The sequence below is a fragment of the Cetorhinus maximus genome, chromosome 5 (genome assembly GCF_964194155.1).
Source record: "Cetorhinus maximus chromosome 5, sCetMax3.hap1.1, whole genome shotgun sequence".
Classification (NCBI taxonomy): Eukaryota; Metazoa; Chordata; class Chondrichthyes; order Lamniformes; family Cetorhinidae; genus Cetorhinus; species Cetorhinus maximus.
The window spans coordinates 141,610,744-141,638,528 of NC_135883.1; the positions used below are offsets into that span (position 1 = coordinate 141,610,744).

Sequence of the window (27,785 nt, forward strand, 5' to 3'; positions counted from 1 at the left end):
AATTATATGAATACTACCTAGTCCCTTCATTATGCTTTCAATCTCATCAAAACATCCCAAGTCTTAGGCTCAATAAACTGGGTCTCCTCTTTAAAGAGCCAATCTGTGCAATGTGTTTTAAACTTGAAATTAATCTGGAGGTCCTCCTTTGCACCCTCTACCAAGCCTCAATATCCCCATCTTGTGAGGAGACCAAATCTGGGCACCTTATTCTAACTGAGGCCCAAGCAAGGTCTTGTACAAGTGAAAAGTAGCAGTCTTTATTTTGTGAATGTACCCTGGAAACCAATTCACTTTAGCTATAGCTTCACAGCAGTGAAAGCCTTTAGAGATTGACGCACTGAAGCATTAACGTCTTTCTTTCACTTGTTTTTCCTCCATAGGATGTTTAGTACTTGACCTTCCTGCATGCATAATACTAGATATTTCTAAATTTCACAGACCAAGTTCCCCAGCACGTGGAGAGCTGTTTGTAGAGTTTAGCATTCTCTACCAATCCTAACTCTCATAAATATCTTTGTTTCATCCCTCACCTCTTACATCTAGATTTTGTCATCTGCTGGTAGAGCGTAAACCTTTATCACATTTAAAAAATACTTGGTTTTTCTTTAATCATTTGCGGGATGTGAGTGCCGCTGGCTAGGCCTGAATTTATTGTCCACCCCTAATTGCCCTTGAGAAGGTGGTGGTGAGTTGCCTCCTTGAACTGCTGCAGTCCCAGGTACCAAGGACAGCGCTACAACTTACTGCCTGTCGTCAAATACTTAAGACACAATTACAAAGGCTATAATTGTACTACAAAATCAAGCTCTGATATGTTTTGTAAATGGTCAGTGCAACTATAAAATGCTGTTGTGCTAAACCTCCTGTTCAGTTAGTTCCAAAGTACAGTAATATTTATTTGACTCTGAGGAGGCTAATTTAAGCTGCATTCTGAGAGTCGTAGTTCAGATTGCTATACTGCTGTATTCTGGAATACAATTTGCTACCTTGTTGAGCCTTTGTTTAGCTGACAGGGCAGTAGTTTTGTGGAATCCCATCTCAAGCATCAGGTTTCTCGGAATATGTTCCAAATTAAAAAAAGAGCATTGCTAGGAGACAATTCAAGCTCATAACAAATAGGAACTGTATAGATATGTTTAACAATTTTATTATTTTTCCCTTCTTGCCATTAGTATCTGCATGACCAATTATGATTTGTAGGCTGTGAATTTTGTAATTAGTAGAACTTGTTCATGCTTGATTTCACTTGAATTCCTGTAGCCTACAGACTACAGATTAAGAGCTGGAAAGTGGGATGAGGATGAATTGCCCTTTTTCTGCTGGCACAGACACAATGAGCCAAATGGCCTCCTCCTATGCCATAAACTTTCTATGTTGCTATGAAAAAAATTGTAAAATATTACAGTCCCATCTAGCTTGCACTATCTAATAGCTGTATCTATATTTGTGAAATTGGGGGATGGAGGAGGGGAAAGGAATCAATTGTGCATTGATTAACAGTTAACCTTAAACAATTGATGTTAGTTGGTAAAAGGTTTCTGAATGTTCACTTTTTAAAATCTACACTGTCAGAATCCTATGTAATTATACAACATCAGTTGACTATATTGGCTATTAATTGAGATAATGCATGAAAGAGAATGTTGACTTTGTAGATATTCACTAAGTGCTTTCTCCTAGATTGAAGAATGTATATAAGAAGGTTTATCTGTAGATAACTAGAGTAAAATATATAAATTTGTAAGGGAAAGAAGAATGCTTTGGCAAATAGAGGGGCATATAACAGTTGTAATTGACCACCTTGGAGGGAATGTAATTGACCACCTTGGAGGGAATGTTGGTGGCAAAGAAAGGAATGCATAATGCAATGTGAAAGGTTAACAGATTGGGGGTTCAGCTACTATATTCTGTTAATATATGACACATTACTCCAAATCAAAAAAAAATGCTCACTTGCAGCTAATGAAAAACTGGCATTACTGGTATCACAGAAACTTGGAAGTAAGCAGATGATGGTCAAGAGCAAAAGAATAGAATGTCTTGTTGAAAAGATAGCCTGTTATATGGAGAAGTAGCATTAATATTATGGAGTGATATAATGCATGCAGGTAGGTCGGCTATAATTGTTGAAGGTGGTAACAGTTTCAAGGACAGAAAAAAATCAGATAGTTAAGTAGTGTGTAGATGAAGGTTTGTTGTGTGACTGAGAAGCACTGTGCTCTCCAGCCCTCTCAAAATGTGCTGAACCTCCTAGTAGACATTGCATTAGTTTGTTTAAAAAAATGAAACCAGGCGATATTTCAGGACAGCTGAACTCTTCCATTCTTTTGGGAAAAAGTTAATTTGGTGACCTGACTTTCCTCCTTTAACCTTTCACATTGCAACCACTTATTTATAAGATCCTTCATTAATAATTTTGGGGGTCATTGTGAGCTCATCCATCCAGGAAGAATCTTAGTTAAATTGCTGAGAAATCAAAATTGCTGGCAGTGCCACTGGAAAAGTTGTAATCCTCAATGCCCAATATGACACATTATATTGATGATTTTTTAAAATTCATTTACGGGATGTGGGCTTTGCCAGCTGGGCCAGCATTTATTGCCCATCGTTAGTTGGCTTTGAGAAGGTAGTGGTGAGCTGCCTTCTTGAACCGTTGCAGTCCATGTGGTTGAGGCATACCCACAGTGTTGTTAGGGAGGGAGTTCCAGGATTTTGACCTAGCGACAGTGAAGGCACGGAAACATATTTCCAAGCCAGGATAGTGAGTGACTTGGAGGGGAACTTCCAGGTGGTGGTGTTCCCATCTATCTGCTGCCCTTGTCCTTCCAGATGGTATTGGTCGTGGGTTTGGAAGTTGCTGTCCAAGGAGCCTTGGTGAATTCCTGCAGTGCATCTTGTAGATGGTACACGCTGCTGCTACTATGTGTCAGCGGTGGAGGGAGTGAATGTTTATGGATGTGGTGCCAATCAAGCTGACTGCTTTGTCCTGGATGGTGGCCAGCTTCTTCAGTGTTGTGGGAGCTGCACTCATCTAGGCAAGTGGGGAGTATTCCATCATACTCTTGACTTGTGCCTTGTAGATGGTGGACAGGCTTTGGGGAGTCAGGAGGTCAGTTACTTGTCACAGGATTCCTAGCCTCTGACCTGCTCTTGTGGCCACAGTAGTTATATGGTTGGTCCAGTTCAGTTTCTGGTCAATAGTAACCCACAGGATGTTGTTAGTGGGGGATTCAGTGATGATAATGCCAATGAATATCAAGGGGTGATGGTTAGATTCTCTCTAGTTGGAGATGGTCATTGCCTGACACTTGAGTGGCATGAATGTTACTTGCCACTTGTCAGCCAAAGTTTGGGTATTTTCCAGGTATTTCTGCATTTGGACATGGACTGCTTCAGTATCTGAGAAGTCGCGAATGGTGCTGAACATTGTGCAATCATCAGTGAACATCCCCCTTCTGATCTTATGATGGAAGGAAGGTCATTGATGAAACAGCTGAAGATGTTTGGATCGAGGACACTACCCTGAGGAACTCCTGCAGTGATGTCCTGGAACTGAAATGACTGACCTCCAACAACCACAACCATCTTCCTTTGTGCTAGGTATGACTCCAACCAGCAGAGTGTTTTCCTCCTGATTCCCATTGACTCCAGTTTCGTTAGGGCTTCTTGATGCCACACTTGGTCAAATTCTGCCTCGATGTCAAGGGCAGTCACTCACCTCGGAAGTTCAGCTCTTTTGTCCATGTTTGAACCAAGGCTGTAATGAGGTCAGGAGCTGAGTGGCCCTGGCAGAACCCAAACTGGGCATCAGTGAGCAGGTTATTAGCTAAGCAAGTGCTGCTTGGTAGCACTGTTGATGACCCCTTCCATTACTTTACTGATGATTGAGAGTAGACCGATGGGGCGTTAATTGGCCGGGTTGGATTTGTCCTGTTTTTTGTGTACAGGACATACCTGGACAATTTTCCACATAGCTGGTTAGATGCCAGTGTTGTAGCTGTACTGGTTAGCGTGGTTAGGGACCCGGCAAGTTCTGGAGCACAAGCCTTCAGCATTATTGCTGGAACATTGTGAGGGCCCATAGCTTTTTCAGTATCCAGTGCCTTCAGCCGTTTCTTGATATCACGTAGGGTGAATCGAATTGGCTGAAGACTGGCATATGTGATGCTGGGGACCTCTGGAGGAGGCCGAGATGAATCATCCCACTCGGCACTCTGGCTGAAGATTGTTGCGAGTGCTTCAGCCTTATCTTTTGCATTGTGGTGCTGGGCTCCTTCATCATTGAGGATAGGGATATTTGTGGAGCCGCCTCCTTCAGTGAGTTGTTTAATTGTCCACCACCATTCCCGACTGGATGTGGCAGGACTACAGAGCTTAGATCTGATCCATTGGTTGTGGGATCACATAGTTCTTTCTATCACCAGCTGCTTATGCTGTTTGGCACGCAAGTAATCCTATGTTATAGCATCACCAGGTTGACACCTCATTTTTAGGTATGCCTGGTTCTGCTCTCCTGCATCCTTTATTGAACCAGGGTTGATCACCTGGCTTGATGGTAATGGTAGAGTGGGGGGATATGCCGGGCCATGAGTGTACAGATTATGTTCGAGTCCAATTCTGCTGGTGCTGATGGCCCTCAGCGCCACATGGATGCCCAGTCTTGAGTTGCTAGATCTGTTCGAAATCTATCCCATTTAGCACCATGGTAGTGCCATACAGCACGATGGAGGATATCCTCAATGTGAAGGCGGGTCTTTGTCTCCACAACAACTGTGCAGTGGTCACTCCTACCGATGCTGTAATGGACAGATGCATCTGAGGCGGGCAGGTTGGTAAGGATGAGGTCAAGTATGTTTTTCCCTCTTGTTGGTTCCCTCACCACCTGCCGCAGACCCAGTCTAGCAGCTATATAATTTAGGACTCAGCCAGCTCGGTCAGTAGTGGTGCTACCAAACCATTCTTGGTGATGGACATTGAAGTCCCCCAGAGTATGTATTGCGCCCTTGCCACCTTCAGTGCTTTGTCCAAGTGTTGCTCAACATAGAGGAACACTGATTGATCAGCTGAGGGAAGCGCTACGTGATAATCAGGTAATCATGTTTGACCTGATGCCATGGAGTCCGGAGTCAATGTTGAGGACTCCCAGGGCAACTCCATCCCGACTGTATACCACTGTGCCGCCACCTCTGCTGGGTCTGTCCTGCCGGTGGGACAGGACATACCCAAGAATGGTGATGGTGGAGTCTGGGACATTAAGGTATGATTCCCTCCCTTGACTCGCTTGACTCGTCTGTGAGACAGCTCTCCCAATTTTGGCACTAGCCCCCAGATGTCAGTAAGGAGGGCTTTGCAGGATTGACAGGGCTGCGATTGCCATTGTCGTTTCCGGTGCCTAGGCCAATGCCGGATGGTCATTCCTTTTTTGTCATTTTGTAGCGGTTTGTTACAACTAAGTGGCTTACTAGGCCATTTTAGAGGGCATTTAAGAGTCGATCACATTATTGTGGGTCTGGAGTCACGTAAGCCAGACCAGGACAGACAGCAGATTTCCTTGCCTAAAGGACATTAGTGAACCAGATGGATTTTTACAACCATCGACAATGGTTTCATGGTCATCATTAGACTTTTATTTCCAGATTTTTTTTATTGAATTCAAATTCCACAAGGATTCAAACCTGGGTCCCCAGAGCTTTACCCTGGGTCTCTGGACAGCACCAATACCACTACGCCATCGCCTCCCCCTACACAGGAATAATTATTATATCATTTAATGTTGTATGCAGTTAGAATGGAAGAGAGAGAGAGAGAAAGTCATTCGTGCCTGTAGAGAAGATTAACTGCAGATGTGACTATGAATCAAGATTGCTGGATCATTCATTAGGCTGTGGGAAAATTATGGCATGCTTACTCAATGGTTCAGTACAATTTCTCCAATTTTTTTCGTACAAGTACTAAGGTCAGATATGTGAGACAAAGTTGTCTGTTTCCCTCTGCAGTTTTTGTATTGAGAAAAATGAACACTTGCAATCAGCCATTAGAGGCCAAAAAATTACAATGATTTTCTGAATTACAAAAGCTTTATCGATCAATTCAATTTTTAAAAATCCTTTACATGCAAATAGTTTCAAACTAACAACTTTTAAAACTTTTTTAAGCACTGATTTTGTAAATGTCCTTAAAATTTAACATTTTGTTTTATCTTGTATCCAAGTATTGTAATTTTCAAAGGGCCATTGCCTTTTATTTTAGAAACGCGAGAAAAGAAAACATGAGAGGATTTTGAGTGAAGCACTGTTTTCTGCCATTACGTATCTGAACCAGTTTCTACCACCAGAATTTTTCATTCATTACATTGCTTGGGACATGGCCAAATACACAAAAAGGTAAAATATTTACTATAATTCTGATTGGAAATCATACAAAAAATAGTTTTAAATACATTTCAGGTCACTTTTGAGTTTCTGATCAAACTGTTTTGTCTCCCTTGGTGAATTCTGCTATTTTTTTCTGAATACGGATCTTTTCAGAATGTCTTTCTTTGTACACTTAAAAATGTGCAATTTAATATGCTATTACATAATACTTAGAATTTCAAGAATAACTTTACCTTAGCAAGGTCTTTTTGTGACATGGTGTTTTATTAATCTCTGAATCTTGGATTTGAATTTAACTAAAGTGATCATCATCTCCCTCATCTCTAGGCATTTAGGATGCTTGGCAAGGAAACATTATTTGTTGCCACCTTAGACTTCAAATGCACTGTTTACAGTAGAGGACTTTTTATGCTAAATCTTTTATGCTTGTACCCCACTAGGTGACATTTAACAGCAGCCCTGGGTCCCAAAAACTGAAAAATGCTCTATTTTCCATTTGAGCACAAACATTCAATAAAATGCAACCCTATATGTAGAGTAAGTGGTTAGAACCAGAGCTGAACCTGAATTCAATAAATAGACTGATGCCATAGTATGTTTTGCTTTGCCAGCTCTAATTTTAAATTGGCCACATATGATCTTCAGTTAGTCCTATTGCTTGCAGTCCTTAATGACTTCTGTGCTTGAATTTTTTTAAAGGTCTTATAAATTTACCTTGATTGTGATGAGTTGTATGTTGAAATTTGTAGAATTCAATATGACTTCTACCTGTCAGATGTCTGAAAACATCTTATTCAAAACATTTCAGACTAAAATCACCATTTCAATTCATTAAATACAAAAGTTGAGTTTATTTTCAAACCAGATAGTTACACAGAAGCAGAAAAACACAGCAAATATTTGAGCAATAGTAAAGCAGTTCAAAATCTTCATATACCTTTCCAAAATCCAAATCGTCTCTGCTACACCTTTACATAAGCTTCTTATTCCTCTTCCTCCTCCACCCCCGCCCCCCAAAACCTGGTAATGTACTGTCTGCATGAAGTTATGTTTTCCTTCACCAACAAGGCGGGTAACTATTCTCAACTACAACAAACTGAAGTCACATCATTGCTTGTATAAAATGTCACATCAAAAAATCATATACCACAGAAATGTTCCTCTGTGAATGACTTGAGTTTTGTTTATATCATGGATACTGTAAGATAAGTAATCTTATTTTCTGCAAACTATCCTCAACCTCTTAATGAAGAAAAATTATTCTAAAAATAGGTGTTCTTCATCCTTCAATGTATAATTATTTTTATGCTGCTGTTTTATAGATGAATAAGCACAGCTTTCAAACGATAACTCATCTGTCTGTTTTTAGTAAATTGTGCAATGTCTTGGATCGGCTGAGCATAATTGCAGAAGATGTTGTGAAAAGAACAGGCTTCTTTGTGAATCGGCCTGATTTTTATTGTAACTCCTTGCGTCCAGGTGAAAGGTAAGACTGAATGCGAAGTGACTTGAATAGTTGGTGGCTATTAGTTAGATACCAGCAAGCTAAATAAGCCAGAAAACATAAGGTCATTGGTTGTGAAAAGATTGTCATAATATTATCTGTGAATTATACAGTACATAATTTATTTTAAGATCCACGTGTTCATTGTATTAGAATGTTTTATTAGTTTAGGTATGATTAACATTCTATACCTAGAGCTGTATTCAACAAGGCTGAACCACAACCACTTCTGTTAAGTAGCATATATAACAAGAAAAAACTTCCCAAAGTGCTTAAGAAAGGCTTAGACACTTTGGAAGGAGTAATTTGACAAGGAAGTTTTCAATGAATGGCATGACACTAGGAAGTTTTGAGGAACAAAGGGACCTTGGCGTGTGTGTCCATAGATCTCTGAAGGTGGAGGGGCATGTTAGCGGGGTGGTGAAAAAGGCATATGGGACACTTGCCTTTATCAATCGAGGCATAAATTACAAAAGTAGGGAAATAACGTTGGAGTTGTATAGAACCTTGGTGAGGCCATAGCTGGAGTACTGTGTGCAGTTCTGGTCGCCACATTATAGGAAGGATGCGATTGCACTGGAGGAGGTGCAGAGGAGATTCACCAGGATGTTGCCTGGGTTGAAATATTTAAGTTATGAAGAGAGGTTGGATAGACTTGGGTTGTTTTTGTTGGAGCAGAGAAGACTGAGGGGCGACCTGATCAAGGTGTACAAGATTATGAGGGGCATGGACAGGGTGGATAGGGAGCAGCTGCTCCCCTTAGTTGAAGGGTTAGTCACGAGGGGACATAAGTTCAAGGTGAGGGGCAGGAGGTTTAGGGGGGATGTGAGGAAAAAATTTTTTACCCAGAGGGACGTGACGGTCTGGAATGCGCTGCCTGGGAGGGTGGTGGAAGCGGGTTGCCTCACATCCTTTAAAAAGTACCTGGATGAGCACTTGGCACATCATAACATTCAAGGCTGTGGGCCAAGTGTTGGTAAATGGGATTAGGTAGGTCAGGTGTTTCTCACGTGTCGTTGCAGACTCGATGGGCCGAAGGGCCTCTTCTGCACTCTGTGATGCCGGAGGAGATATTAGGGATGTGACCAAAAGTTTGGCCAAAGAGGTGAGTTTTAAGAAGGATTTTAGAGGAGAGGGAGCTGGAGAGGCAAAGGTTTAGAGAGGGAACTCCAGGGTGTGGAGCCCAAATGTTTTAAGACATAGCCACCGATGGCGGGAGAAAGTGAGAGGGGTGTGTTGCACGAGTCAAAGATATCGAGTTTTTTGGGACAGTTGGAAGACCGGAGAGATTACCAAAAAGGGAGGGGCAAGGGTCATGAATTTATACAGAAGTGGGGAGACTTTGGAGGACCGGGAACAAAGTAGATCAGCATTTGAATCCTTGTTTATAAATCCTTGAATGGTCTTGACCATTTTTTATACTGACCTGCCTTGGTCTGCACTCTGCTCCAGATATTTGCCCTGTTCCCTTGGTTCTCATGTTCTGTTAGTGTTCCATTTCTTTCCCTTCCCATCAGTGCAAGCACTTACTCCTGCCTTGGTCTTATTTGTGAAATCCGTATAAACTGTTTTGCCTCTCCAGCTTCAATAAAAGCTTGAAGTTGTGGTTGCGTTCCTGAAAATCGTGACTTTAAGTGAAATAAGTGGATCATGGGTTCCCATACAAATCAAAGTTAAAGCCAGAGTTGGGTTCCTTTTTGGTTATTTCTTGTCCAGGAAAAACCAACGTACAAGTTAAAATACTGTACCGTACATGTGCAGCATTTTGCATTGCTAGCTGGAATAACTTGCAAAATAAAATAAATCAATAAATATAATAAATACTATATAAATTCAAATTAGATAATAAATCACCCAAACAAGCCCTGAGTAGCACAGTTTCTGTGTCTCATCCACAGGGCCCCTGAAATTCAGCTCAAGTAAGCTTTTTGCTTGCTTACTTTTTCCACTGTGTGTGGTGGTGTGAGCCTCTTCCCCTTGGCCCCTCTCGTGTGCCCTCCCCCTCTCTCCTGACAAACTGGGATTGAGCCGGTGGAGCTATGGATTGAGCACAGAGGGTTGGATACTCACCGTTCCCCACTCAGTCAGCAGCTTCTCATCCTGAGCCGCCATAGCAGTGACTTTCACAGCCAAGCCTTTTGGTCAGGTCCCTGCCCTATGCTCCTGCTCCCAGATATTGGGCCTCGCTTTTAGTGAATCACTTTGAAATGTTTAAAGTTAATGTCCAACTTGTGCTCTCACTCTCGCTCTTATTTTAATTGCCCTCTTTTTCTTTCTTGCAGATGGGATGAACTCGGCGGATGTATTCACAATACATGTCGCTTACAGGTAATGAAAGGAATTAGTAATGTAATAGTTATTATGCTACATCACAAAAATATGAGCAAAAAACTGGCAGGAACTGTTCAGAAGATGAGACATATTGGACTCGACTGTTTCTCTCTTCACAGACGCTGTCAGATCTGCTGTGCTTTTCCAACACTGTTTTATTATCACAAAAATATAGCCTAATCACTGAGCATAGAATAATTATTAATAAAGGCAAGGTGAATTTACACTGTTATGCAGCATACTTCCTCAGTATACTACTAGTTAATTGTTTTACAGCACCAAGTTACTTTATCCAGTTAATTTCATAATAATTTTGTCCATTATGTTGGTTAGTATTGTTTTAATGATTATGTAGGAACCAAGAATGTTCAATACCATTTTTTAAATGTTATTAATGGTGCATGCAACATAACAAAAATGTAAAGCTACCTTGTCACAGGATTAATTGGAGTTCCAGAGTTTCCACTGAGGCCAATACAATCAATATTGTGAATAAGCTAAGGAGTGAGAAGTCGAGAAGTATTGGCGACTGAAATTTTCAGATTCCAAGAATTGTAAAAAAAAACTAAATTTACTTCTGCTGAAAAAATTTAATCAAATTGAATATCATCTTAGTAATATTGATTTAACTTATCTTTCTCTCATTTTAATTTTGGTACAGAAGTTCAATGGTAGTCCTCCCAGTGTTGCTGATTTAAAATAATGCTTTGACAAATGCAGAAAAACTCAACTCAGCATCGTTGCAGTTACAATTAAGTAGGGAATCTGTTGTGTTACCATCTTAAATTCTGTATCTCTGCATATTTGTCTATCTGATGCTACCAGCAATATTGCCACTGTAAATAGCAGCATGTTTTTGGTTTTTTTTTTGAAGCTTTATAAGTTACTTGAAGTATTGAGAAGTGACTCAAAGATCATGCAGTTGTCACAGTTGGGTAAAGCCGAAAAACCACTTCTTCAGAAATTGTGAACAAATGCAAACAAGGTTATAGTTTGTCCCAAAAAACTGGAGACTAATGAAAACTTTAGTGGTTATTTATTGCCCACCTGGGAGGTTGTGTAGAGAGGCTGTGGAGATTTCAAATAGAACAAGATAGGATTGTGTTCTGTAAAGTTAGGTTACAAAACTCAGGTTAACTCAGTTGGCTAGAAGTGTAATGTGTGGGTCAGGGTAACCCCAACAGCACGGGATTTGATTCCCCGTTCTAGTGGAGGTAGACTTGAGACTTGCCCCTTCGTCCTGCCCCGTAGTAGCACAACATAAGCTGTGGTTCAGCAACCATCAAATAATCGAGGATGCTACCTGGAGAAGAAGAGGGTGGCTAAACATTTTAAAGTCCATGTTTAGCTAGGAATGATAATTGAATGCTTGCCTCACTGCTCTGTCCTCAGTCATGTGAGGCCAGGGTGATTTTTAGTACCCAGACCTCGGCTGCGTGTCACCAGTCAAGCCTCAGCTTGCAAGGGATGGGAACCAGTACCTGACTATTCGACTGGAACAGAATGTCAGGCATTCAGTGACCACGGGCCAGCACTGAAGAAGCATCCTCTGCTGACAACCTCAGCCTCAGGAAGGGGATTTTAGGAGAATCTTGTTTGGAAACAGAGAACGCGTAGGCCAAGGGACACCTAACCACCTGGCCCCACGAAGAAAGTGAAAAAAGCTAAAACCTGTTTGGGCTTTTGCTGGTGCAGGATCCTCTTCCTGCTGTTTTCACTTAGTGGTAAAGCTTCCCCACTCAGGCCCCAGTGAAAATTGCAGTTTAGGCATATGCCCTTGCTGCCTGCTCAGAGCAGGTTCAAATTCAAAACAGCAATAACTGTGTGGGACATCAGTGGACAAGTCTTCTGGCCATTGTTAACTGCTTTCCCTGTTTTCTCCAGGTGGTAGGGTTAAAAATCATCCCATTAATCTTTAGTTTTCCCCTACCTACATGGATTTTTAAAATTTACAAGATTAATAACCTGGCATCATGCAAAGTTTCCATCTGTACATTTAAACCCCTCAGTTTCTATAGTTCATTGAAACTATTTTCAAATTGCATAAATCAATTTATGATCAACCTGAGGATTTATCCTGTTTCAGATCACACGATTCTTAATAATATATATTTGTGAATGAATTCTAAACTGGGCAGCTACTCTGGAGTTTTCAAATGTATTTATTCCCAAGGTTAACTTTCTTGTAGCTGAATGCAAGTCACACTGCCTGGTTTAACACCCAGAGTTCTTTGATCTCTACTTAACTTGGTTACGCATTCTTTGTAGAATAATATACGTTTCATTTGGGAATTCCCAGCAAACAGGTGTAAAAGAAGTTAACAGGCATGAGTTAATTGTTTGTGGCTGGTGCCCTTTGAGAGAGTCTGGTAGGACAGGCAACTGTTACTGAGTTGATTTCCCTTTGAGTTGTGGAAAATATGATTTGACAGCTACATGCTCTGAAGCTTCCTAATGGATTATGTAACAGTGGTCAATTTGGCTATTCACTTGATTAAACCATTTAGCTTCCTGTCACAGCAGAATTCCATAGTGGTGACAGCTCATGGCTGATAACCTCAGTTAAAAGGCACTTTTTCAGTGTTTTGTGGGGTATGCTCCAAGAATAAATGAATGTGCCTCTGAGAGTTGTAACATTTTTCTAATTAATCTGTTCTCTTTTACTTTTGTATGATTTCATCTCTTAATAGTGGGTAAATAAATGGCAAATGTACTTCAGTATAGCTGAGTGTGAGCTGGTTCATATTGATGAGGAATTAAAGAGGCCACCTATTTATTGGAAGGTAAGAAACTAGGGTAGAGAAGCAAAGGTTTGGGAATATAGATCATAAATCTATAAGTAGCAATGTGGGTTGATATGGCCTCAATAAGTACAAGAATAGTATTGGACTCATTTCTAAATTGAATACAAAAGATGGGAGATAATGAAGTGAATTTTGGGAAACTATTTCCACTGGTAGGTGGGTCGAGAGGAAGAGTGCATAAATGTAAAATGGCCACAAACGGTTCAAACTGAGATTTCCTGTACGGAATGGTGAGAATTGGAAACCTGCTACCACATGCAGTAATTGAAGAATACATGAGGAAGATGGATATAGAGGGAACAGGATAGTTTGGGAACAAGTAATTGGAGCAGGCAGAAGCTCATATGGAGTATGAACACTGCAGTTGATTAGTTGGGCTGAATGATCTGTTTCTGTGCTCAGTTCTGAGCACCACATCATGAGAATTGGAAGGAGTGCAGCATATGATATTTGGATTCCAAGGGTTAAGTTATGAGTAAAGATTGCAAAAAAGTTATTTCATGGAATTTAGGTAGTTAAGTGGGATTTGACCAAAGTTTCCAAGATATTAAGGGGGACAGACAGCAACAGTAGGGAGAAACTATTTCCACCGGTTGAGGAGTCTCGCACTGGGGTGCATAGCCTAAAATTAGAACCAGCCATTCAGGAGTGAAGTTAGGAAATACCTCTGCACCCACAGGGCGGTAGCAGTTTTGAATTCTTTTCCACAAACGATAGTTGATAATTATAAATCTGAGATTGACAGGTATTTGATAATCAAAGGCATTAAAGGATATGGAAATAAGGGCAGATATGTGAAGTTAGATCAGAGATCAGGCACAACCTCATTGAATGGTGGAATAGAGTTGAGGGGTTAATTGGCCTGCTTTTGTTCTGATGTAAATCTTAGTTATCTAGCCTAAGATGCAATCTGGCAGTGTGGTTTTATCCCCACCTGTTCAAAGAGATCAGGAGTCAATGATGGTGCCCTCTACTTCTTTGGTGCATACCCCAATGGCATAAGAGTGTGCTACTAACCCAGATATTTGATATACAAGATTAAGTTAAAGGTCATAAAATGTGTGGGTTTGCCTGTGCAAGCTGACTCTTGCAGAGAGCACCAATAAGGATATTTGGGAAGTCACCAAAAATGTAATGCAGATTGCCATTAATTCTATTCGAAGTTGAAATTTGTGAGCAGAAAATTTATCAACAGAAATAGGAGCAGGATTAGGCCATTTGCCCCTCAAGTCTGCTCTGCCATTCAATAGATCATGGTTGATCTGATTGTGGCTTTAACTCTACTTTCCTGCTTGCCCCCCTTCCATTACCCTTGGCTCCCTTGTCAATCAACATCTCTCTAACTCAGTCTTGAATATATTCAATGACCAGGCCTCCATTGCTCACCAGCAAAGAGAATTCCAAAGACTAACAACCCTTTGAGTTAAGAAATTCCCCTTCATCTGTCATAAAATGGGAAACCCCTTATTTTCAAACTGTGAACCTTATTCGAGATTTGCCCACAAGAGGAAACATTCTCTCGGCATCCACCCTGTCAAGCCCCCTCAGAGTCTGTTTCAAATAATCACCCCTCATTCTTCTAAACTCCAATGAATATAGGCTCAACCTTTAGACAACCCCTCATCCTGGAATTAACCTAATGAACCTCCTCTGAACTGCTTCCAATGCACTTATATTCCTCAAGTAAAGTGGCTAAAACTGTCCACAGTACAGTACTTGAGGTGTGATCTTACCAATGCCCTGTACAATTGTAGCAAAACATACCCCCTTTTACGCTCCATTCCCCTTACAATAAAGGCCAACATTCCGTTTGCCTTCCTAATCACTTGCTCTACCTCTATGCTGACTTTTGTGATCCATTTACAAGGACACCCAGATGCCTCAATCCTGCAGCATTCTGTTGCCTTTCTCCATTTAAAAGATATTCTGCTTTCATGTTCCTCCTGCCTAAGTGGACAACCTCACATTTTCCCACATTATACTCCATCTGCCAATATTTTACCCATTCACTTAATCTATCTATATCCCTTTGTATCCTCCTCACAACTTGATTTTCTACCTACCTTCATACCATGAGCAAACTTGGCTTCAATACAGTCAGTCCCTTCATTCAAGTCATTAATGTAGATCATGAATAGTTGAGACCCCAGCACTGATCCCTGTGGCCCTCCACAAGTTACAGTTTACCATTCTGAAAATGATCCATTTATCCCAACTCTGATTCCTGTTGAACAGTCTTGTATCCATGCTAATATCACCACCAACACCCATAAGCTCATATCTTGTGTGGTAACCTTTTTATGTGCACCTTATCAAATGCCTTGTGGAAATCCAAATGCACTACATCCACTGGTTCCCTTTTATCCATCTCGCTTGTTACATCCTCAAAGAATTATAATTTTGTTAAACACAATTTCCCTTTCACAAAACCATATTGACTCTGATGCTGCCTGATTGTATTATGATTTTCTAAATGTCCTGCTTCTACCTCTTTAATAATGGGGTCTAGCATTGATGGGCGTTAACCTAACCGGCCTATGGTTTCTTCTTTTCGGTCTCCCTCCTTTCGTGAACAGAGATGTTACATTTGCAGTTTTCCAATTTGCTGGGACTTTACCAGCATCTAGGGAATTTTGGAAGATTTCAACCAATGTATCCATTGTCTCTGCAGCCACAGAATGCAGGCCTTCCAGTCCAGGGGACTTGTCAGTCTTAAGTTCATTAGTTTTCCCTTTATCTCTAGTGATCATGTTTGTTTTAAGTTCCTCCACCAATTTTGTCTCTTGATTTTCTTCTATTCTTGGGATGCTTTTTGTCTTCTACTGTGTAGGTGGATATGAAATACTTGTACAAAGTCTCTGCCATTTCCTTGTTCCCCTTTATTAAATTCCCTAGTCTCACCCAAAAGGGACCAGTGTCTACTTTAGCTACTCTTTTTAGTATATTTGTAGAAGCTTATCCACCTTCACAGTAGAAGATACAAAAAGCATCCCAAGAATAGAAGAAAATCAAAAAACAAAAGGGAGGGAGGAACTTATAACAATCATGACCACTAGGGATAATGGGAAAACTAATGAACTTAAAATATTTGTAGAAGTTTTACTGTCTGTTTTTATATTTCTTGCTAGTTTTCTCTCGTACTTTAATTTCTCCCTCTTAATTATTATTTTAGTCATCCTTAGATGGTTTCTGAAACTTTCCCACACTTCTGGTCTACCACTAATTTTTCCAGTATTGTATGCCTTTTCTTTCAATTTGATACCACCATTAACTTCCTTATTTAGCCATGGATGGTACCTTTCTGGTAGAGTCTTCCTTTCTTCCTCACTGAAATTATCTTTGTTGAAAGTTATGAAATATACCTTTAAAATGTCTGCCACCGCTTCTCTACTGCCTTCCTTTTTAACCTATTAACCTAATCCACTTTGGTCAACACTGTCTTCACACCCATGTAATTGCCATAATCTAAGTTTAAGGCACTAGTTTCAGACCCACATTTCTCATTCTGAAACTGAATGTGAAATTCTACCATGTTATGATCACTCTTGCCTAGAGGATTCTTTACTATGAAATTTTAAATCCACTCAGTCTCATTACACATTACCAGGTCCAAAATAGCCTGTTCACTGCTAGGTTCCAGAGCGTATTGTTCTAAGAAACTGTCCTGAATACACACTATGAACACATCCGCTAAGCTATCTTTACCAATTTGATGTGTCCAACTGATGAGAAGATTTAAGTCGTCCACGATGTCTATCCTACTGTTTAGGTACTGTTAGGGGGCCTATATACTACTCTCACTAGCGATTTCTTCAATCACTATTTCTTATCTGTACCCAAATCTCTCACCATTGTATCATCATCTTTTCCTTTCCTCCTGAAATGTCAAATACTCTTGAATATTTATGTCCCAGCTTTGGTCAATTTAAATTCAATTTAGCTGCCGTGGTGGGATTTGAACCCACATCCTGAGCATTAGCCTGGGCCTCTGGAGTAGCAGTCCAGTGACATTACAACTGTGCCACCATCTCCCCTGTCATTTTATAATTTTTGCCAATTCTGACCTTACTTTCTGGTGCACTCATATGTTTATATGCTCTGTGCCTTCCTGTCACACTCTGGTTATCACTACCCTGCTCTATTGTCTTGTCCTATCTCTTTAACTTCTAAATCTCCCCTCTTGTCAACCCTCCACTATTTAGTTTAAAGCCCTCTCTATAGTCTTAGTTATATGATTTGCCAGTGCTCTGGTCCCAGAGCAGTTCAGGTGAAGGCCTTCCCAGTAGTACAGCTGTCTCTTTCCCCAGTACCCCAAGAATCAAAATCCACTTCTCCCACACCAACCTGAGACTATCTGGTCCAAGAACAGAGCTTGAACCACTAAACCCCTCTGCTACCAATTGAACTAATATGCTTCAAGATGAACACTTGGTTGATGATCACTGGTGTGGGAATGCAAAAGTAACAAGCTAATTTGAAAAAGAATAAATTTATCATCAGTTTTTACACACTTGTGAAATAAATGTTGCAATCATACAAACACTCTTAGCTGCATTTGTAGGTCATCCTTTTGCACTCTTTGGCACTCCTAAAGCCTCCATATGTAAACAAATGCTTGTACAGCGCATAAACCAACTGCCATTTATTTGTGGACAGAGAAAGAGTTAACATTTCAGGTCGATGACATTCAATCATAACTGGGGATAATTAGAAATGTCAAAAGTTTTAAGCAAGTTTTATTCTTTTTTTCTCGTTGTTTTCTGTCAGACGACAGCTATCCATCATTCTGCCATTTATACCTCCTTCAGAAACATCTATTGTTTCTTCATGTGCCCCATTACTAATTCCTTTGGCCTGGCACCACCAACCCTTCTGTCATTTCATCTCTCCTGTCTTCCACCCTAATATAGACCTTTCCTTTTGTTCTTTTTCCAAAGCACCTCCTCCCTTTCGCTTGCTAAAAACCAATAACTTTTCCCACTTCTGATGAAAGGCCATCAACCTGAAAGGTTAACTCTATTTTTCTCTCCACAGGTCTTTTGCTGTAGTTCATAATCGTGTCTATCTCCATGTTTCAATGTTAAAGTATTTAGACGTTTTTCAAAGTCTAGAGTGACTAAACAATTGTACAAGAGATGCCTTCATTTGTAATTCTCAAAAGCAAGTTTTGCAGGTTCCTTCCTTACTTAAATAAAATTACGGCATCAAAAATTTTAATTCTTTTTGGCAAACCATGAACTTTTGAATGTAGAACCTACTTAAAGGGAACTGTAATTGCAGGGGACGTGGTGGCGTAGTGTATTGTCACTGGACTAGCACTCCAGATACCCAGGGTAATGCTATGGGGATCCGGGTTAGAATCCCACCACAGCAGATGGTAAAATTTGAGTTCAATAAAAAATCTGGAATTAAATGTCTGATGACCATGAATCGATTGTCATAAAAACCCACCTGGTTCACTTATGCCCTTTTGGGAATCTGCCGTCCTTACCTAGCCTGGCATACATGTGACTCCAGACCCACAGCAATGTGATTGACTCTTAAATGCCCTCTGAAATGACTCAGCAAGCCACTCCGTTCTCAAGAGCAATTAGGGATGGCCAATAAATACTGGCCCAGCCAGTGACGCCCACATCCCATGAACAAATAATTTAAAAAAAGAATGGTGACTAGATATTATGCCTGCAATATAACTTATTATAGTGCTTACCCTAAATTCTGTTTCAGACTGGTGTTCTCAGGACAAACTGTGTTGACTGTTTGGATCGTACAAACACTGCTCAATTTATGGTGGGAAAATGTGCTTTGGCATACCAGCTCTATGCAATAGGTGTGATTGATAAACCAAGATTGCAATTTGACACGGATGCTGTTCGGTAAGCAATGTGTTGCTTTTATAAATTCCAACCGCTTTATTTTGTTCAATTTAGTGTTTCTTTTTGTTTCCTGATTTTCCCTGCCCCCTTTATAATTGGGGAAATTCGGCTTTCTTCACTCCTATTTTAGACCCATCCCCGTGTCCAGCACTCCCAACGCTAATATGCACAGACTAAGGGCAGCACTGCCTTAGTTTCCCCCATTTTTTCCAGCAAACCTAAGCTGACCAGCCTAGATGTAGAACCTTTTTTTGGTGGTAATTTTAACCATCAAAAAGGAACCAGCACAATTCCACAACCTGTAAACCCTGACACCCCCAATACCAGCCGACCTCTATCTCTAATCTACCTGATCCTGGATGGCATCCTTGTGTAGGAACTCCCCTTAGGAGGTATCTAAGCTTGTTATTCAGCTGGCTTCTGTTGGAATCTTTTTTTAAAAATTGTATGCTCCAGAATTGAAACTCCACAGCATTTCCAGTCCATAACTTTTGCTCCGCAAACCCACCCCAGTGAATATTGGGCATTTGTGTCTGTCTGGGGCAGTGTTGTGCTCTATGCTAATCAACAATCTATGATTTTCCTCATATGAACTTGAGGATTGGTAAAATTCTAAATAAAACACATTTGAGAAAAAGGCAGGCTGCAGGCACCAGATGGCATTTTACTGTACTAAGCCCTACAGAAAAAGGAGATGCATGGTTTATACCTGCTTTATGCAGCTTGCTTTATGCAGCTTGCTTTGCACTATTAACCCAGGATGGCAGGATAAGGCACTACTGCTGGCCTCACCACTTGTGAGCTCAGAATGGGAAAATGGAGATACAGTTTCTGCCCCTGGAAACAATTCAGTGACACCTTTGCAAGAAAGTATGTACCTCTGGGATGTCTCATGAGGATGGAATTGAGCTTGTCCCATGCTCAAATAATCAGATAATAATTCTGCAGGCGCATAATATGCCATTTAAGCAGCATATGATACCTGTGGCCAGTATATACCAGTATAATCCACTCTTCAAGGCAGGAAGAGAGAAAATTGGAGGAGAATTTGCTACTATTTGCAGCTTTTCAAACTGACTACAACCATGAAACGTTACACAGGAGCAAGATTAGGTCGTTCAGCCGATTGAGTTTGTTCCAGAAATCTTTACCTTGTACACATTTTTTTTGTCAAATAGTGTTAGGTGTGGCCAGAATTTCCACTGCTTATTTAATTTCACACTTTTGTGAGTTATAATGTACAATTGTTGCTCACCAAGATTAGGATGGAAGTATAAAGTGCTATTTTCAACTTCAGAATTTACACCTAAAATGAGGTATAGCATTGGTTTGGTATACAATAACTCCCCCATAATAACTGATTTTAACATCAGAAAAATACAAGTTGCAGAATAGATATATCTGAAAATATATTGCTTTTGATTATGCTGCACTATTTGTCTTGATCCCAATCTTAGAAGCTGGTTAAGATTTTTGTACAGACAAACTTCATATGATGCCAGAAAGATCATCTCACTTACCAAGGCTGAACTCAAATGCCGGGCCTAGAGGGAGAAATAAAAGCATTCTAGCCAGTCACCCTATACTTTTTAGATAAATGGGAAGGCCTTCCCAAGTTAGAATATTGATTTTTTTTTTTTTCCTTTTCTACAGCCCCCATTCAGAATTTATTTCAGGATAGCCCTAGGTAAATAGTTAAGGCCCCCATATAAAATATTAAGATATCAGCAGTGTGGAAAAAGAAACTGCCCTTTCACCACCTCCTTTCTCACTGTCCAAGGCCCCAAACACTCCTTCCAAGTGAAACAGTGATTTACTTGTACTACTTTAGGTTTAGTCTACTGTGTTCACTGCTCACGATGTGGTGGTCTCTATGTTGAGGAGACCAAAGGCAAGACTGGGTGACCTCTTTGCAGAGCACCTCCGTTCAGTCTACAAGCACAACCCCAAGCTTCCGCTTTCTTGTCATTTTAATTTTCAACCTTGCTCCCATGTTGACCATTCTGTCCATGGCTTGCTATAGTGTTCCAGTGATGCTCAACATAAGCTCGAGGTGGAGCACCTTTCAGCTCAGCACTCTACAGCCTTCTGGATTCAACATTGAGTTCAACAACTTTAAATCATAACTTCTGCCTCCATTTTGTTCTTTTTTTTTTTGTTTTGCTGGGTCAATCTTGTGTTGTTTCTTTATCCCTTCATGTTGCACTCATGTGGTTTCTATGTAGCCATTCTTGCCTCATTTGGACACAACCTTTGTTTCTTTACTATATACATTACCACTCTCTTTGGCTGCTGCAAATCTCCCCTGGCATCCACCCTATCACAGACTTTCTCCTTTGTTCTTTCTGCCCCCTCCACCCTTCCACTGTTTTAAAACCCTTACATTTATATCCATCTTCAGTTCTGATGAAAGGTCAATGACCTGAAACATTAACTCTCTTTCTCTGCACAGATGCTGTCTAATCTGCTGAGTTTTTCCAGTTTTTTTTTGTTTATTTGAAAAAAGAAATGCTAGACTTGGGGATCGAAATGTATTTTTAAAAAATATATGCAGGCCAGAATTTTATGCACTCCTCCTCTTCCTGGGGTGGGGAGGGGATAAAATTGGTTGGGGTGGCAGGAGACTCCATGCCCGTTGCTTAATCATCTCCACTGAGATTTTTGGCAGCAACGGGGCAGGTGTTGGATGGCCTGCCCACCCTTGGGCCAATTGAGGTTCATAAGTGGCTAACTGATTTCCACTTAAGGGCCTCCTTCCCTGCCACCCAGGTGCCCAGGGTTTACCTGGCAGAGGGCCTGTCAGGTGGGGCCTGTGTCTGCCTCCACACCAGCAGAAAGGGCTGCCCCAGTTTGAAGGACCCCACCTTTGGCCTCCCGATCGCCAAGGCCCCCCTGACTGGCCCTGGCAAGGCTACCCAACTCAACTCATCCTCCAGCCTCTATGCTGCTCTTGCTCAGAGACTGACTGCTGGCCCAGCAGAGGCCACTGCTAGCTGTGCTGCTGCTGGAACTGGAAAACTACTGACTATCCAGTTAGCTGGCAGCTCTTGGCCAGCAGTCCTTGGAGATGGGGGAATCCTCTCTTTATGGGGGTGGAAGCCATGACCTCAGGCAATTAACTGCCTGACTACCGTAAAACCTGGTTGTGGCTTCCTGAACCAGCGGAAGCAGGCTCACTCAGCGAGTGGGTGGGGCCACTGCCTCTGCATAAAATTTAGCCCAAAGTGTGTATATTTTAGATTTTTGACTCCTACCACAGCACTAAAACAGCCTTTCTCAAAGTCACAAATTACATTCTATATAACTATGGTAAATTTATCCCTCCTCATGCTTCTTGACCTGCTTGCAGCCTTCGGCACATTTGACTATACTATCATCTTCCATTGCCTCTCCTCCATTGTCCATCTGAGTGGGACTGTCCTTGCCTGGTTCCATTCTTATCTATTGAGTCATAGTCAAACAATCACCCACTGTGGGACCATTACATTTGGGGTCCCCAGGGGATCCTTTCTATTTGGCATCTATATGCTGCCCCTCGGTGACATAATCAGAAAACTTGACACCATGTTCCACATGTATGCTGACGATTCCTAGCTCTATTTCACCACTATCTATCTTGACCTCTCCACTATCTCTGATTTGTGTCACTGCATCTCTGGCCTCCAATATTGGTGAGCAGAAATTGCTTTCCAACTAAATATTGGGATGATTGAAGCCATTGTCTTTGGTCCCCACTACAACTTCCATTCCCTGACCACTGGTTCCATCTGTCTCCCTGGCTACTGCCTGAGGCTGAGTCAGACCTTTTGTGACCTTGGTGTTGAGCCCAAGAACAGCTTCCAACCACATATCCACTTGATCACTAAGACTGAAACTTCCATGACATTGCCCTACTCCACCCTGCCTTCAACTCATTTGCTGCTGAAACTCTCATCCATGTTCTTGTTACCTCTAGATTTGACTATCCCAATGTCCCCCAGCCAGCCTTCCATCTTGCACCCTACATAAATTTTATGTTCATCCAAAATTCTGGTAACCATATCTTGACTTGCACCAAATTTCACCCATCATACCTGTGTTTATTGACTTTCACTGGCTGCTGATCCAACAATGCCTCAGTTTAAAATCTTCATCCTTATTTTCAAATCCCTCCATGACCTCACTCCTCATTTCTGTTTTCTCCTCCAGCAATCTCTGCATTCCTCCGATTCTGGCATCTTGCACATCCCCAGTTCTGATCTCTCCACCATTTGTGGCCATGTTTTCAGCTGTCTTGCCCCAAGCACTGACATTCCCTCCCTAAACCTCTTCTCTCTTCGCTTTTAATGTGCTCCTTAAAACTTATGTCTAATCAAGCTTTCAGCCATCCGTCCTGATGTCTCTTCCTAAGGCTCGATATGAGAAATTTTTATTGCTAATGCAAAATTAAAATAACCAAGATGTAAAAATGGGAAAACTCCAAAATGTTCCTGCTTTCATATCTTAATAAAGGAAGTTATGTAACTGTTGGAGTAATTTCTCGATAGATTATTTGAAGAACTGTATGAAGATCATGGTGATACACTATCTTTGCAATACGGGGGTTCGCAGTTAGTACATCGAGTGAAAACCTATAGGAAGATTGCACCCTGGACACAACATTCCAAGGACATCATGCAAACCCTTTCTAGGTACTACAGTAATGCATTTTCAGGTAATATGATCTTAGTTTAATGTTTTAATCATTGTGTAACGCTGTTGACCACCTCAAAAGATATACTCCAATGCAGTTTTGTGCTTCAGGCTACAATTAGTTCTTTCTGAATTCTTGTTGCATGTATTGCATTGTGTCTATATCCTTTGCCACTGAAAATCCTCGCAAGCTTTTTTTTAGCTCCAAGCATAGCTTTTTCAACATCTTTCCGTAACTCCCCCTTACACGCATTCCTCCAGGAATTCCTCCTATAAATATATGTGCATTTATGCCGCACCTCTCTCAACCTTGGGGCATCCCAAAGTGTTTCACAACCAATGAAATGCTTTTGATGTGGTCACTGTTAAACATAGAGATGTGCAGCAGTGCATTCCACACAGCAAGGCCCCACAAAGAACAGCGAGATAAATAACAGAAGCTGTTTTAGTGGTGATGATTTGGGTATAAATATTGTCTAAGAGACAGCAGAAATGCAGTGTAAATTATGTCAGTTCTGTCATGGGGTCGATGATGTCCATCTGAAGGTAGACAGGGCCTTGGCTTTTTAACCATTGATGGGACGTGGGCATCACTGCCTAGGTCAGCATTTATTGCCCGTTGCTAATTGCCCTTGGGAAGGTGGTGGTGAGCTGCCTTCTTGAACCGCTGCAGTCCATGTGATGTAGGTACACCCACAGTGCTGTTAGGGAGGGAGTTCCAGGATTTTGACCCAGTGGCAGTGAAGGAACAGCGATATATTTCCAAGACAGGATGGTGTGTGGCTTGGAGGGGAACTTCCAGGTAATGATGACCCATGCAGCTGCTGCCCTTGCCCTTCTAGATGGTAGCAGTCATGGGTTTGGAAAGTACTACCCAAGGAGCCTTGGTGAGTTCCTGCAGTGCACTTTGTAAATAGTACACACTGCTGCCTCTGTGCGTCAATGGTAGAGGGAGTGAATGTTTTTGAGTGGGTTACCAATCAAGTAGACTGCTTTGTCCTGGACGGTGTCAAGCTTCTAGTGTTGTTGGAGCTGCACTTATCTAGGCACGTGGGAAGTTTTCCATCACACTCTTGACTTGTATCTTATAGATGGTGGACAGGCTTTGAGGAGTCAGGAGGTGAATTACTCACCGCAGCATTCCTAGCCTCTGACCTGCTCTTGTACTACGGTATTTATATGGCTAGTCCAGTTCAGTTTCTGGTCAATGGTGACTCCCAGGACGTTGATAGTGGGGGATTCAGTGATGGTAATGCCATTGAATGAAAAGGGGTGATGGTTAGATTCTTGTTGGAAATGGTCATTGCCTGGCACTTGTGTGACATATCTGATCCAAAAGACAACAGCTCTGACAGTGCAGTACTGTCAACCTAGATTATGTCCAGTGTCAGCTGTGGCTCAGTTGATAGCACTCTTGCCTTTGAGTCAAAACATTCAAGGGGTGCAGGAGCAGAGGGACCTGGGTGAAAAGGTGCATAAGTCAGAAGGTGGCAGGACAGGTTGAGAGTGTTTAATAAAGCATACATTATACTCGGCTTTATTATTAGGGGCATAGAGTACAAGAGCAAAGAGATTATGTTGAACTCGTATAAAGTCACTAGTTTGGCCTCAGCTGGAGTATTGCGTCCAGTTTTGGGTGACACACTTTAGGAAAGATGTGAAGTGAGTGCAGAAAAGATTCACAAAAATGCTTCCTAGGATGAGGAACTTCAGTTATGTAGATAGATTGGAAAAGTTAGGACTGTGGACTTGGAGAAGGGAAGGCTGAGAGGAGATTCGATAGAGGTATTCAAAATCATAAGGAGTCTGAACAGAGTAAATAGGGAGAAACTGTTCCCACTCCATAAGACCATAAGACATAGGAGCAGAAATTAGGCCAATCGGCCCATCGAGTCTGCTCCGCCATTCAATCATGGCTGATAAGTTTCTCAACCCCATTCTCCCGCCTTCTCCCCGTAACCTTTGATCCCCTTATCAATCAAGAACCTATCTATCTCGGTCTTAAATACACTCAATGACCTGGCCTCCACAGCCTTCTGTGGCAATGAATTCCATAGATTCACCACTCTCTGGCTAAAGAAGTTCCTCCTCATCTCTGTTCTAAAAGGTCTTCCCTTTACTCTGAGGCTGTGCCCTCGGGTCCTAGTCTCTCCTACTAATGGAAACATCTTTCCCACGTCCACTCTGTCCAGGCCTTTCAGTATTCTGTAAGTTTCAATGAGATCCCCCCCTCATCCTTCTAAACTCCATCGAGTATAGACCCAGAGTCCTCAAACGTTCCTCATATGTTAAGCCTTTCATTCCTGGGATCATTCTCGTGAACCTCCTCTGGACCCTCTCCAAGGCCAGCACATCTTTCCTGAGATACGGGGCCCAAAATTGCTCACAATATTCTAAATGTGGTCTGACCAGAACCTTATAAAGCCTCAGCAGCACATCCCTGCTTTTATATTCTAGTCCTCTCGAAATAAATGCCAACATTGCATTTGCCTTCCTAACTACCGACTCAACCTGCAAGTTAACCTTAAGAGAATCCTGGACTAGGACTCCCAAGTCCCTTTGTACTCCAGATTTCTGAATTCTCTCCCCATTTAGAAAATAGTCTATGCCTCTATTCTTCCTACCAGAGTGCATGACCTCACACTTCCCCACGTTGTATTCCATCTGCCACTTCTTTGCCCATTCTCCTAACCTGTCCTTCTGCAGCCTCCCCGCCTCCTCATTACTACCTGTCCCTCCACCTATCTTTGTATCATCTGCAAACTTAGCCAGGATGCCCTCAGTTCCTTCATCTAGATCATTAATGTATAAAGTGAAAAGTTGTGGTCCCAATACTGACCCCTGCGGAACTCCACTAGTCACCGGCCGCCATCCTGAGAAGGACCCCCTTATCCCCACTCTCTGCCTCCTGCCAGACAGCCAATCTTCTATCCATGCTAATACCTTGTCTCTAACACCATGGGCTCTTATCTTACTGAGCAGCCTCCAGTGCGGCACCTTGTCAAAGGCCTTCTGGAAGTCCAAGTAGATAACATCCATTGGCTCTCCTTTGTCTAACCTACTCGTTATCTCCTCAAAGAATTCTAACAGATTTGTCAGGCATGACCTCCCCTTGATGAAACCATGCTGACTTTGCCCGATTTTACCATGCACTTCCAAGTATTCTGAAATCTCATCCTTAATAATGGATTCTAAAATCTTACCAACGACTGACGTCAGGCTAATCAGCCTGTAATTTCCCTTCTTTTGTCTCACTCCCTTATGAAACAGGGGGGTTACATTAGCGAATTTCCAGTCCTCTGGGACCCTCCCTGACTCGAGTGATTCCTGAAAGATCACCACTAACGCCTCCACTATCTCTTCAGCTATCTCCTTCAGAACTCTGGGGTGTAATCCATCTGGTCCAGGTGATTTATCCACATTCAGACCTTTCAGTTTTCCTAGCACCTTCTCCTTGGTAATGGCCACCATACTCACCTCTGTCCCCCGGCTCTCTTGAACTTTGGGGATGTCACTCATGTCTTCCACTGTGAAGACTGACGCAAAGTACCTATTCAGTTCCTCCGTCATTTCTTTGTTCACCACTACTACTTCTCCAGCGTCATTTTCCAGCAGCCCAATGTCCACTTTTGCCTCTCTCTTACCCTTTATATATTCTAAAAAAACTTTTGCAATCTTCTTTTATATTACTGGCTAGTTTACCTTCATAGTTAATCTTCTCCTTCCTTATTTCTTTTTTAGTTGTCCTCTGTTGGTCTTTGTAGGCTTCCCAATCCCCTGGTTTCCCACTGCTCTTTGCCTCATTGTATGCTTTCTCTTTAGCTTTTATGCTGTCCCTGACTTCCCTTGTCAGCCATGGTTGCCTCGTCCTCCCTTTAGTATGCTTCTTCTTCCTAGGGATGAATTTTTCCCGTGTCTCCCAAATTACTCCCAGAAACTCCTGCCATTGCTGTTCCACTGTCTTTCCTGCTAGGCTCATCTGTCAATTCTGGCCAGCTCCTCCCTCATGCCTCTGTAGTTGCCTTTATTCAAGTGTAATACCGTTACATCTGATTCCAGCTTTTTCCTCTCAAATTGCAGGGTAAATTCTATCATATTATGGTCACTTCCTCCTAAGGGTTCCTTCACCTTAAGCTCCCTTATCAAATCTGCCTCATTACACATCACTAAATCTAGAATTGCCTGTGGGCTCCACCACAAGCTGCTCCAAAAAGCCATCTCG

At 41.7% G+C, this 27,785-nt stretch overlaps 1 protein-coding gene across 4 annotated transcripts in view; it reads left to right on the forward strand.

Annotated features, from left to right (window-relative positions):
- Positions 1-27,785, forward strand: part of fig4a (FIG4 phosphoinositide 5-phosphatase a) — a 112,051-nt gene that overhangs the window by 44,505 nt on the left and 39,761 nt on the right. For all 4 annotated transcript variants that reach the window (XM_078542574.1, XM_078542573.1, XM_078542575.1 and 1 more), the window contains 5 exons: positions 6,253-6,386; positions 7,747-7,863; positions 10,164-10,209; positions 18,744-18,892; positions 23,419-23,585. In XM_078542574.1, the coding sequence (XP_078398700.1) occupies positions 6,253-6,386; positions 7,747-7,863; positions 10,164-10,209; positions 18,744-18,892; positions 23,419-23,585 (613 nt within the window). The remainder of the gene's footprint in view (positions 1-6,252; positions 6,387-7,746; positions 7,864-10,163; positions 10,210-18,743; positions 18,893-23,418; positions 23,586-27,785) is intronic.